The following is a 13,941-nucleotide window of genomic DNA, read 5'->3' on the forward strand; positions in this document are numbered from 1 at the left end:
TCTTAAATTAAATGTTTTACTGCAAGTGTTAGAGTTGAGCAAGCTACTTTAAGTCTCAAAATATTCCCAACACATTTTTCTCATACGGACGAAAACCTTAGGTGAATATTTTCTTTAATATTCTTTGTAGACTTCAACTCTGTTAAAGTCAATGGAAGTAGTTCACTGGCTGCAGTAAGCCCTTCATACAGCCAGTATGTGAACTATGAGCAGAACTGACTGTAGTACCCTAGTTCAATATTACTGAAATATGCAAAGTAAACGGCTTGTTCATTCCCCCTTCTATGTGCCAACTATGTTTAAAATGTAAACCTAGACTGTTTCTTGTTTTGAAAGAGGAGGGATTAGTCACCTTGAAAGTACAATATAGTAAGTGTGATCTTTATTCAGAGACATGGTAAAAGAAAAGCCAGTCGACTTCAGATACGAACATTCTCCACAACCTTAAAGCTTGTTTTGGTGTAATCTTATTCCAAAAACACTGTGTTTAATAAAAATTAAATTTCAGAACTTGAAGAATATTTTATTATGGAATACAAAAATACTATCTATGTAAAAACAATAAGTTAGTTTATTTACAGTACTTTACACTATTCTGCTCTAGGGCTTCCTTTGCATTGGATTTATTTTCATTCTTTTACACGCCTTTATAATTTTGCACAAAGCATTTCCAAAAGCATGTCATCCATGTTCACTGCTCCAATGATAGGCCTAAAGAATAGTTCAGCAATCACATTAGCATTAATAGATCTTAACAAGGATAGAACAACATTCAGCTTGGCAAATCTGGCTTCATCACCTCTGTGAATGAGTCTGACATGTTCATTTAGAGCTTGTTGTGCTTCCCTCTGCAGTCCTTCAATGTACTGTGTACACTGCAGTCCAGGTAGATCTGAAAAGAAAAATAAATTCTTCCGTTTACATAGGTTTTGTCTATAAAACAACGTGCTTACAGAACAAGTACTATCAGCTTACAGATTCTATTTATCACTCAAGATACGAAGCAAATGCAATTGCTGGAAGACTTCTTGTATGCAAAATCAACACATAGGCCAGTTCAAAATTTTATCATGTTGGTGTTCTGGACATTCAATACTCTTCTTCACTCCACAAACTTGAAATACAATGTTTGCCAACATTCACTTAAGTGTTAAATAAATCAGCTGATAAAACAAAAACTTTGATTGAAGAATGCTCTCCAAAACACCTTTAGAGTGACAAATGCAATCTGTAAACAGTGGGGAAGGCAATAAAAAAAACTTGTTAATGTGTTCACTTCCGCAAAGCTCACATTTAAGGCATCTTTTGACAACTGTTTCTGAGTAGCTCCAGGTTACAAGTGGCAAGAAGCATTAACTGCAACGTATGAGGGAAAGTTTCCTGGTGAACTATAGTAAAGATACTGAAGGACGGAGAGTGCAGAAGTTGCCCTTTTCGGTCTAACAGTTTGCCAGTGGGAGTGCAGGAAGAGCCATAACCCACTTTCACACAGTAGTGGGATATTTAGGAAGCGCCGCTTCCAACCTGGCAGCTACCTTTCAGGTCAGTCGCCGACATGATACGCAATCACTTGTCAGAGCTGCACGTATGCAAGTCTCCATAAAGTAACGCGATGGCAAAAAAACCCCAAACCCTCATAAATGGTAGACACAAAGGCGAAACGGCAGTTTGTTCCTGGAAGCCCTGAGTCTCGCCTGGCTTGCTTTCCGCGGCGGGTAAACCCCCCGGGGAGCGCACGCCTCCGACCCGCCACCCTCGGAGGGCCGGTGCCCGGCGGCGGCGGGAAGGGTCCCGCTCTGAGGAGAGGCCGCCAGGCTCGGAAACGAGCAGGGCACGGCTGCCGTCCCCTAACTTCCCCTCAGCCATCGCCTCGGGTTTGTTCTGTTGGCGGAAAACTTCTGCGGAAGGCGCCGGCCCCCGGGACCCCCGACCTACCCGCAGCCGGACCCCCTCCCGGCGGTAACGGCAGCCGGGGCGGCCGTTAACGGCTGCCCGCCTGCCAGCCGGGGCCCTGAGGAGGGGACAGCGGGGTGAAACCTTGCTCCGCGCCCCCCCGCCCCCTTCCACCACCTCTTCCCTCCTGAGGGAAAAGCCCGGGTCGGCCCCGCGTCGCTGGGGATACAGGCGGGCGCCCTCGGGCCAGCGCGCTCGCCGCCCGACGCCCCGTGAGAGAGAGCCCCCCGCCGCCCCCGTCCGGTCACTCACCCGGGTTGAAGAGCACCGTCCCCTTGAGGTAAGCGTACTCTTTGGTGCTGATATCCAGGCTCCAGCACTTGGCCAGGAAGCCCTTGATGGCCTGAATCTCGCCGGCCGAGGGCAGCTGCGGGCCGCCACCGCCGGCGGGGCCGTGGTGCGGCCGGCCCGGCGCCGGTCCCCGCGGCGGGGGCTGCTCACCCTGCCGGCGGGTGGTGAGGATCCTCTGCAGCATGCTGGGCTCCGCGCTCTCCACCGTCTCGAAGTGGACCCGGTCCTGCGCCAGCCCCAGCACCAGCAGCGGCGCCCAGCAGCTGCGGACCAGCAGGAGCTGCTCGTCCAGGGGCAGCTCCTGGAAGCAGGGCACGTTCTGGACGAAGCGCAGCGTCTTCACCAGCACGGCCGAGGCCGCCTTGCAGGCCACCTGCGGGCTCCTCAGGGCCACCCGCCGCCGCCGCCACCCGCCGCACGGGCAGCCGCGGGACGCCTGCCCCGGCCCCCGCCTCGGCCTCGACCCCTGCCCCGCCGGCGACGCCGCCGCCCGCTCCTGGCTCCTGAGGATGTTGTAGAGGATGCTGCTGTGCCGCCGTCCGTCCGCACAGCAGCGGCAGCAGCGCTCCACGCAGGCCATGGCGCCCCGGGGGTACGGGCACCCAGCGGCCGGGCTGAGCCGCCTGGCAGGCTCGGCGGCGCTTCCTGCCGCCTCGTCCCGCGGGGAGACACGCACTGCTCGCCCTCTGCCCGGCTCCGAACTGATTTATAGCCGCCGGCAGTGTGCGTGCGTGCGTGTGTGTGTGTGTGTGGTTCAAAGGGGCACACACTCTTTACTGGCTGGAAAAGAGAGAGAGAGAGGAGGGGAAGAAAAAAAAAAAAAACAATATGAATAAAGAAAACCCTCCTTCTCCTCTCCCGAAGCAGCGATGCCTAGAGGGAGCCGCTGAGCCCTGCCGCCCCTGCCTATAGGCTGCGGCGTGAGGAGCGGCCAAACGCCCCCTCCTCGCCCCTTCTCTCCCCCTCTTCCCGGGTCCCCGTCCCGGTTTATATGATCCCGGGCCTCTTTGGGCAGGGCGGGCCCCCGCCGGGTGCCGCCACCGTACAGGGCAGCTCCCGCCGCCGCCGCCCCCCGAGACCCCTGCGGGGCTTCCTTGCTAAATGGCTACCGGCCCCGCTGCCCTCCCGGTGTGTGGCCGGTATGAGGCAGGAGAGAGAAAAGGCCGGGGAGGGGGGGACGGAATAAAATTCCCGCAGGAGGGGAAAACGGAGATGCAGCTAATGATACCAAGGGCTTTTGCATATGCCTGTCCTAAGGAGTGATGCCCCATGTGGCTAATTAACACCTTTGGGCTGTTGTTTGGGGAAGGAGAAGCAGACATGTTCCTGACCAAGCTAGGGTGGCTCTGTGAGGTTGCGGTGGAAGCAAGGCTCCATCAGGGTGCCCTGGGGCTGGTGCCCCTGCAGCATCAATGTCGATCTCCTATGAAACCATCCCCCGTGAGTAATTCCCTTCCTCTGTTTCGCAATGTGTGGCCCACGTTTCTGATCTCACGTTGTTCCATCCATCAGTTTAACTTTTCCATTTTCCTTTCAGGCTTTGCTTGTCCCAAAGTGAATCTTTCCTCCTAGACTTACCTACCCACTTTTCTGAGACCCGTCTCCTCTGACTCCAAAGCAAGAAAATAATCCTTCCAGGCCTTGATGCTTACACAGGAGGGATAGGGGAACAGTGATTGCCCAAATGTGATTTTACTCTTGAATGAAAAATAAGGACATTTACTTTCTCAATTGGACAAACTAAAAGTGGATGCAGCAGAGAGGAGTGCTTAGAGAGAGTGCTTAGAGTTACTTCTGCCTGCTGCATATGGGCTAAACCAGAAACATTTTATGTTTCTTGTCATCTGGAAGAACCTTGGCACAGGTTTAGAGAAAATAGCCAGTTGCAAGCAACCTTCTGTACCTGCTCCATCAGTATCTGCTACTAAGGGATATCTAAATCACTCCTGGAAAGCTGTATTTTCTCTCAATGAAAGTATACGTGTTTTTTAAGCAAATACCATTGAGCGCTTTGGGTTTCTTAGAGACAAAATAACTTTAAACTGGATCTCAGCAATTTCTTTTCCCTGTGAAGTCAGTCCTACCCTATCAGCTTACATAGGTATAGAGTCATATAGTCCTTTCTCTTTAAGTATTTCTTCGCAATAGGACTCAGAAGGGATATTATTTACGAACAACACAGAAGTCACTTTTATATAAAGCTATATAAAGCTCTGGTGGGTTAGCTGTCCCAGGTAAATCTTCTTTTCCAAATGCAGGTTGTCCAAAGTCAAAATTATTGTACCTTTGGTTTTACCTATGAAATGCATTTTTTTCCGCAAACCCAAATATGATAGAGCCCTTTATTGGCTTTGCAGTAGTGGAGAACTCTTACATTGCACCAGTGAAATGATGACTACAGCTTGCAGGCAGGTCAGTTGGGTCCCTGGAGTAGGAAACAATGATGTTTCACTGAACATCCTTTTAAAAAAAATGCTTAGAATTCCAAAACAATTTCAATAATATCAAATTTTACCAAATTTTTCATTTCATTAGTATCCCTGGTAATAGGAAAAAACTCATTTATTTGTCTAGAACATTTCCAATCTACCATTGTAGATTGTTATATTCATCAGTGTTTTCTCAACATTGTTATGTTAGGATTTTACAGGATTTTAGTCTTTTTCCTTCTTAGTGTGTGTGGTTTGTTGTTGTGGGGGGTTTCTTTTGGGGGGGAGGGTGTGTTCCACTAACTTCAGAGATAAATCCTGCCAAGTTTTAGAAAATGAGCATCTTTAAACTTTTAGTTGGCTTCAGTAGCACTTTTCCTATGAGGTACACATTACTAGACTGACTGTGGGATCTAACTGTGGTTTTTATGAGTTTGTAACTTGGAAAGTATCTGTGGGAAAGCATTGTACACTCAAGACTCGGATCATTGCCTTTGCAGTTTCAACCTTGGACTCCCAATTGTGGGAACTTTCAGTTTCTGATGGGAGGATGCTGCTTGCAGCAAAGGCAATATTTAACTTTTCTACCAGGTCTACAATAGAAATTTTTCCTGATGTAGCAATATTGGTTGCAGGTGTTTAATTTTTCAAGGCATTTCTCTTTCAACCAAGTCTCAAATGTAGATGCAATTCTACTGTCGTAAAATGATTTTGCTGACACAGTTCATTTGCTAAACCAACTAACACAGAAAGTCTTTGCCTTTGATAACTATGTCAGAATGAGTATCCCATACTGAAACTGAAACTTGATTTACTATGCAGTGCCACAAATCACATTACGGTAGTTGTAAGTGTATCTCTCTCTCTCATAAGTGCAGGTAAGCACTCATTTCTCTCTTTCTAACTCTTAATGTATCTTAACGTATCCTAATGCACATGACATTTTATTAAGGGTAGATCATCTCTTTCCCAGCTAAAACATCAAGAATGTCCTAGAAATATTTGTTAGTGGTTTTCACATTGATATTTAACAATTTGAACAGTCTTTATTTTCAAGCCTTTCCATAGCATTCAAGCTAAATTAAAGGCAGCAAAGCTTTCTGTTTAAAACCAAAAAGAAAATAAAACCCCTCTCAGACAGGTAATTGTGTTTTGATGGAAAATCCGTGAAAACACTTTTAGCAAAAAGCAGATGTGTCCAGTTTCTGCTGAAAGTTCTAAGGTTATGTGAGTATTACCAAGCTTCTTGTGGTACGGTCCTGAATAGATTTACGTGCTTCCAGACAAAGGATTACTTGTTTGTGTCTTTTTTGGTTGTTTTTGTTTGGGTGGGTTTTTGTGTGTGTGGTTTTGTGTGCTTTTTTTTAAACTCAAACAAAAGCCTTGGATATGAAGGTGATACAGTGCAGTCTTGGCAGTCTTACTGTTTGGTGTTGCTCTTCATTGTCTCCATATCACTCATCTGGTAGCACATTTGGTTCTTGGCCAGAGGGCAAGACTTCGGTTTCAGAACAAGACCAAACAAGCATTTGTTTTTATGCTGTCAGTGCTTTAGTAGCTTGAGAGGGAGCTTTTTTCCAGTGAGGAATTGGATGCTCATATCCTCTAAATACCTAGTATTCTTCCCAGTATAAGTGCTAAAAAATAAAGTTTGATCTTAAGATCAAATGTAGAACTAAGGCTCAATTTGGTGATTAGCACAAGATAAATTAATTTTTTCTCTGGAGAAAAAAGAGTTGATTGTGGAATATTGTTATGAGGATATGATTAGCAAGAGGTCTTTTGTATAAGAGAAATACTCCATTAAAACAAGGGTTTGGATTTTAGCTGTGTTGTTGTGTTTCATGCATTTCTCATTGTGAGTGTCCATTTGTTAGATTGACCACCAGTCATAGTTTCCCTATTTTACTGGGATGTTTACTTGAAAATAAGCGGGCATTAAGGAAGAAGTCTCACGATAAGCAACGTTCTACCTATACGCTGTACCATGTATTCCTGATTGCACTGTTGCCTCCTTCCTTGATGGGAAGTGGATTCTTTGGGAGGGTCATATTGAAAGCCTGATTGATGCTGCCTGAGCCAAAGACAGTTGATGTGCACTTGGTCAAGGGATTCTGACCTGAATTTACAGAGCTTTTACAGCTGCCCTAAGGTTGTGATTTGACTGCGTTACTCTATCCCACCACCAGCTCAGCTAGTGGTATGTGTTTATTCTGGATCAGGATGAGCATATGGTGACATTTTTATGGAATTAGCCAGAGTATATTAAAAAAAGCGTTTACACCAGATTTAGATCTTTGTGTCAGCTGCTTGAAAGTAGGTGATATCTAGTCTGGTACAAACTGTAGTGATGCAAAAACAACCCTTCAACATATCTTAAACAAGTCTGAACCTGCTAAAGTGATTTTTCTTTGTAATTTATTTTATTTTATTGGTCATATCAGTGCTCTGCATCATGTGGCCATGGAATTTTGGATACAGAGGTAGGAACTCTGAATTTAAATTTACTGTTACTGGACTTCACTGTCATATTTCCACTGGCAAATAGCCAATTTAAGGAGGCCTTCACACACCCCAGACCTTTTTTTCTGACATCCATATGCTAATTCACAGTATCTAATGCAACTAGGTTTTGGGGGAGTCAAAACTAGGGAAAGAGAAGCAACATTGTAAACTTTTTCCAGTTAAAGGCACTCAGCTCCTTACCATTAAAAAAGATCAATCAGTCTTTGGGCTCTAACAGGTTAGCATTAACAGGGGTCCTTTGCACCTCTGCTGTAAAGAAGAGCTGTGGCTCCCAGCAATCTAAAACTATACATTTAATTATGCTGCTGAGGGTTGAACACCTCAGTGTTTAAATATAAGTAATCATTTCTTTTTTTTGTCCAAAGGGAGTTCATATGGTTCCCAAACATCTGCCAGTGTGGCATGCTTAAAGATGCAGTCCCGTAAGACTGGCTGAGCCAATCTAGTAGCTCGTTGGAGCTGAAAGAGGTGACTCCCGCATAGGCACTTGCTGCCACTGCTTTCCTTGTGCCAGCTCTGATACTCACCTGACTCCTTGGTGAGCCAAATCCTTTTACTAAGCTGGCAACACTTCTGTAACAGTAATTACAAGAAAGGTAGGAGAGAAATGAGATACCTTCAAATGTGCTCTCCTTGCTTTATTTTCCCCAGTGATGCTTTTGAAGTTTCTGCCCAACCTGAGAATCTGTAACACTCATGTGATATGGCAGAATTCTGTTTGGATGAATCAGCAAAAAACTAACCCATCAAGAGAAAACATGTGGTTTTCTTCCAGTTTACTGAACTGAACTCATTCAGCTAAGGATCAGATGAGTGCCAGAGCAGGTGGAAAGGAGTGGCCTGTCCTCCCTTCCAGGAGTGGGAGGAGAAAGGGGAAAGAGCAGGACCACTGCTACAAGCTGTTATTCCACTCAGCCTCATGTGGAACTGCTCCCTCAGGGAGGTTAAAAACCTAAAGTTTGAGAGCAGAAAAACTAGGGGTAGGAGAGAGAGGGCAAGTGCAATCTTTTTTTTTAAATTAATCTCTTAAATACCATCTGAAATTGATCTGTACTCTTGCTAATGACACTTGGATAAGGGAATTGTGTTATAAAATATAAGTGTAGAAATAACTTTCAATTATTGAGCTTATTACATTCATTTGCCTTGAGGAGTACATTGCTGATACAGAACAACAGAGGAATAGCAGTCAAAAAGCTGGAAAATTAAGCTTTTCAATACACTGTTCAAGGTTGTGACATAAAGAATAAAACACATTCTAGCAGTACTGTGGCAATAGGACACTATGTATCCATTACATCAATTCTTAAGTTGAAATTTCTGTATAAATATGTATGTCATTGCAGCTGATTGACTGAGACTAAGAAGTTCAAAAATAGACCTACATTTGTGAGTAATATCATAGGATATGCTGCTAATAAAAAATTTACATTCAAATAGGCTTATAAGTTAGCATGCATTTTATCTGAAAATCAATGTGAGGGCTTCTAAAATCCATACATCTTTCCATAGGTTTTAATTCAGATATATTTCACCCAAGTTGGATATTTAAAAATACTGTCCTTCTTGTGAATCAGTGATATAATTTCTCATTAAATCAGATTGATGTTATGGTATTAGAAGATATATTCATTTCCTTTTTACTTTTCTTCATATATGAGTTTGACAGGTGCATAAATGATTTATAGGTTCACCCTAAAATCTATATTTCAAATCTTTGTGATCTTCAAATAGCATATGCATCTCTTTGGCTACATTCTTTGCTTCAATCACAATTCACTAGGTTTCTAAATCTGTACACATTCTGTAGCTAACAGGAAAGTCATTTGGCATTCTGTTCTGCTGGCGGATGAGATAGACTACATCTTCAGTTTTGTCAAAATAATCCAGTTAGCTTACCATCTTTAAAGAAAGGATTTTGCTAACCTAGATCATTTCAACAAAACTAGATTAGGGAGTGACCCAGCAGTTATGCTGGTACATCTAGTGTACTTGCAGTCATTGATAACCCAAAGTACAGTGAGAAGTGCTAACATCTTAATCTATCTCAGCTGCAGCCAGACAACATCCTTGGCAAGTCTGAGATTCAGAGAATTTAAGGCTGGCTGGAACCATCAGCTCCCCTTGTTGGACTTCCTAAAGGCACTGTTAAACACTGAGCTTTTGCTGACTGAAGTGCAACTTTTGCTTATCTCTGTGCCTCTGCAGGAAACTCTTGCTATATAAAATTAACAATGTGCTACTACTTTCCAGATTCAGTTTATAACTTCTAGGCTCCTGATACACCTTTCCATACTAATTTAAGAACACAGGAATTATCCCTGCCAATAGTAACTCCTTTTTTAATAAGTAAAACAGATTTTAGCTACTCCATTGATAACCTTTGTGGCCATTGCAACACTTCTGCCACTTTCTAACACCCTTTGAAGTGTGAACATCAGAAGTGCACGGAGTATTCCAATTATACTGTTCTCACCAGTGTTGTAGAGAGATACAGTTATTCCCCAACTCACATTCATTACTCTAGGCCTCACACATTAAAGGATCATATTAGCCTTTTTAAGTCATTATTGCACTGGGAACTCATGTTAGATTGCTTGTCTGCTGCAACTCCCTAAATAGTTTTCCGATCTCCTTCTTTCCGCAGGAGAGCTGTTTATTAACAGAGGTAGGATGCCTTTCTTGTTTCAGTTTTTCATTTGGCTGCATTGTAATGCATTTCATATAAACAGGTCTAGCAATCCAAGAGGAGAGGTTTTTTGGCCTAGGATTACTTCTTCTCATCACTATTGATCGTCATCATCCAAGAATGTCTAGGCATCCTTTGAGTTACAGATGGAAATATTCTTCTAGATAAGTGTGTTTCGTCCATTTAATTTTTGACTTTAAGTCCTTTATCGGTGTATTGCATAGTGCTGATGTTTTACAATGGTATGTCACGTCACTCAGGAAAATGCCTTACCAGAAATCTAAAGAATGTTGTATCTGAGGGGTTACTTTTGGCTGGACCTAGACAGAGTGGTATATTATAGTGTGCTCTATGATCTCCTTGTTCACATTATCCAGATCAGGAACTTGGCCACAACACCCTGTATTTTTCTTTTAATCCATGCATGCAAGGTGTCATGGCCCTTAGTGAGGTGAAGAGGTTCTGCAAGATCTTCCCCCCCCCCCTTAGGGTATAGCTGCCTGTGCTCAAAGAGAGCTCTGATACGTGCAGTTGTGTAACCTTAGATCAGAGCTGTAAGAAGCCACTTTGTTCAGGAGCTGCTTTTGTGCTCAGACCTCTGTTCCTTGTCTGAGCTATGTTGTAGATACGCCTGTGTCTGGCCACGTACCTTGCTGATCCTGACTTTGACCCCTCTGCCTTGACTTCCTGGCTTGACCATGGACCTGCTACAAGTTTGCTGAGTGACCATCAGACTACAGCTGACCCTGGTCATCATCGCTGGACCTGCTCCGCTCTACTTGTTGGGGTACTGTGGGAATGCACACCTTGTCGATGAGGAGACAGCCCCTGTCCACCTCATTGTGATCCCAGTCTCCGGCTCACCTTCCCTTGCAGAGAAGGCTGCTCCTTCTGCTTCCTGAAACAAGGCTACTTCCCATGGATGCCAAGGTGCAGGAATAAGAAGGGAAGAGGAAGAAGTGCTGCATGCTTGGGGTTGACCCAAATCAAGAGCTGGACATTTTTGTCAAAGATCTCAGAAGAACTCTTGGCTCTGACAATTTAAGCATTCTCAGAATCAGCTAAACTAAGATACAATTGTGTAGATCTGCAGCTAGAGTGTGACTAAGAAATGTAATGACAAGCAGAGCTGCAAGCTTATAGTGAATCACTTGAATTGTTATAAATCCGCCTTGGTTGGTATAGAATGCAGGCAAAGCTGCAAACTTCGTCCCACTTTGTGCTGGGCGTTAAGATGTGGCTACTCAAGCCATTTCAGAACCTTAAAGTGGTAATCATCAACTGTCTAAAAGGCAGATAACTATTAAGATACTGTGGATAGTATTGCGAAACTATTAACACCGACTCAACACTTGCCAGTTATTTTTAAAAATACCTTTATGGTTTGGCTAGAACACAGTAACTCAGTATAGTAGTCAAATGTATGTCTTATTTTACAGTAACTTTCATTATTTCAAATCCTTTAATTGTTTGACTTATATCCTTTATTTTTTAAACTATTACCACCACATTTGTAAAACTTCTTGCCAATAGCTCTAAACGTGTTATTTCTCAGATACCCTCTTTCACTTTTCCAGTAGTACATTGATTTTAGTGTAATTCCTCTTGCATCTCCTGAGCTGTTAAAAAGCATTGTGTGTCTTCTACTGTGTAGCTGCTAGTATGTGTGGTTGTAGATATTATTGCACCAGGCACTTCCATCTCAGATGTTCACCCCAAGGTTTGCGCTAATACTACCTTGCAATGCTTACTCTGTGACCTTGCATCATTAGTGAACATCATAAGCACTACTTCGGAGGAAAAAATATTAGCCAAGCCAGCAGAGTCATATGGACAGATAATTTCCTTTCTTATTATTACTAGCTGCAAAAACAAGACAGGAGAAAATGGCAGGACCTAGAAGTCTCTGTTTATTCATGTCCTGTTTTCATGTTGGACTGTGTGCATCCTCTTTTCTCTACTGTTTGGTATTAATTAAACATCGGGAGTGATACACTGATACTTTAAGATCTTTTCATTTTGTTATCTTTTTAGTCTCAAAAGTTTTGCCATTTTTAATTACACTGCAGTATCTCCTTTAAGAGTGGTAGATATGCGAGTAAGCTGTGGCTTGTTCATGGTACTTTATATTTAATTACAAGGATTATGTTTTTGAGTGAGACTGGCAATAGAGTACAGGAGAAAGATCTGTGCCTGGCTTACCAAGCTCAGACTTCTTAAACAGTCAATTTAAAGAAGGGCGTGTGCTGAAGCTATTTGATTCTGTAAACAACTTCTGTTGAAGGAGTAGTACTGAAGTATTATACTTTCACGAGTGTGCATTTCTTTAGTGTCTCTCTCATGTCAAATCTTTTTTTGGTGTCTTTATCCACACAGTTGGCTTAGCTGAGCAATAATCATGAACTCACCTAAAAAGACAGTGGTTTATGCTTCTAGAAGACAGAAGATGAAAGCGGAGTTGCTTAGCACTAATTCTCTAGTTTCTCTAAATAATGAGTAAAGCAGAAAATTCTTACATTATTTTTTGTAGTAAGGGCAGTTTGTTCATTGTAGAATCTTTGCTACAAGTTCTTGTACCTGCCATCTCATCTATCTTCTGCAAAAAAACTTTCCAGTGGAGAGGGTTTAACCTCACCATATCTCTACGCTATTGTCTTTGCAGAAAGGTTGCAAGTAGTTCCTTGGAGAGAATAGGAAGAAAATTTATTTGGGCACCTCATAACTGAAAAATTGCATGCAATGCATTGTGCTAGAAAGATGCACACAGTATTATGAAAAAAAAAAAAAAACACCAAAGAAAAAAAAAGAAAAAATTGTGAGAGTTTGAATCATAGAATCATCATAGAATCACAGAATGGTTCAGGTTAGAAGGGACATTAAAGATAGTCTAGTTCCAACCCCCCTGCCATGTTTAGATTGTTCTGCCATGAATACTAATCAAGCAATAAAGGAACTTAATTTAGAACTAGAAATTAGTGTGTTTCCATGAGAGAATGCCATTTTTATTGTGTTAACTTTTAGATAACACATGTTATGTGTTATCTTTTTTGGGTTCATTTAGAAGCAATGATGAAAAAGAGCCTATGGTATTGATGTATATATATCCCTTTCTCATTTCAATTTGATTCAGGGAACAGAAATAAAAAAATGTTCTTATGATTTAATTAGCTTTAAATTAATATTAATGACTAGAGTTATACTCCTACATTTGGTGAATATGAAGGGTTTATGGTTTTTTCAGTGACCATGACAAGGAGAAGGTAGAGATACTGAATGTTGAATTAAAAGAGGAGGGACCTTGTTTATCATTACTGAAGGCTTTTTTTTTTTTTTTCCTGGATATCTTGGAAAATACAAAACATTGAACAGAAAAGTTACTGAGCAAAAAATTGCTAGTCTCCAATGTCCATACTAGCAGCTTTAGTTCAGAGGGACGAGGTACAGTGAAACACGTGCATGTTGTTGCTGGGTGAGAGACATTGATGATGGAGGAGAAATGTGTGAATGAGCAAAAGAATAGGTCACTGCAAAGCAGAATGAAAGGCACTGCTACTGGATGGTGATAGAGTAGCCATAAAATGTATACGTGAAATAGAAATGAAGGACAGTAAGTGGGCATGTTGAGGAAAACTTTAGCTTAGAAAACTAGAAGTGGAAAATTTTGAAGTGAGGAGAAATAAAGAAAGGAAAAGAAAAAAGAACTGAAAATACAATAGAGCTTGCAAGAGGAAGAGACCTTTTAAGGACAGACGGAATAAAGATAGTTGGTCCATAGAAATAAGAAAGATTGATAAATATATTTCCCTTTATTCTGCTTTTTGGTAACCTGCTGTTAGGGTAACCTGTTTTCTTTCCGGTTTAGAAACAGGATAGGGAGTTAGATTTAGAGAAGGAAAGTATCCTTTTTTTCTCCTTCCAACCTGTGGAAATCATGCTTGATGTACCCCTCTATTTCTAGTGAAATTTCACCAATATATGGCTATTTCACTATTTCACTAATTTTGCTATCACCTCCAGGCCTGTCTTTCCAGGTTTTGGCTTTGAAAATGTGGT

The 13,941-nt window shown here is 42.5% G+C and overlaps 1 protein-coding gene and 1 long non-coding RNA gene across 3 annotated transcripts in view; one reads left to right on the forward strand and one right to left on the reverse strand.

The window, feature by feature from the left end:
- Positions 1–386: 386 nt before the first annotated feature.
- On the reverse strand, positions 387–3,121 carry NR0B1 (nuclear receptor subfamily 0 group B member 1). Its single transcript, XM_063343486.1, has 2 exons — positions 2,206–3,121; positions 387–892 (listed from the first exon to the last, which is right to left on the reverse strand). Exons 1-2 carry the CDS (start codon positions 2,822–2,824, stop codon positions 648–650), a joined length of 864 nt encoding a protein of 287 aa, XP_063199556.1. The 5' UTR covers positions 2,825–3,121; the 3' UTR covers positions 387–647.
- The window catches only part of LOC134519389 (uncharacterized), a 78,572-nt gene continuing 65,532 nt past the window's right edge, over positions 902–13,941 (forward strand). For both annotated transcript variants that reach the window (XR_010072205.1, XR_010072206.1), the window contains exon 1: positions 902–2,233. This is a non-coding gene — a long non-coding RNA (uncharacterized LOC134519389). The remainder of the gene's footprint in view (positions 2,234–13,941) is intronic.

The sequence above is a fragment of the Chroicocephalus ridibundus genome, chromosome 1 (assembly GCF_963924245.1).
Source record: "Chroicocephalus ridibundus chromosome 1, bChrRid1.1, whole genome shotgun sequence".
Classification (NCBI taxonomy): Eukaryota; Metazoa; Chordata; class Aves; order Charadriiformes; family Laridae; genus Chroicocephalus; species Chroicocephalus ridibundus.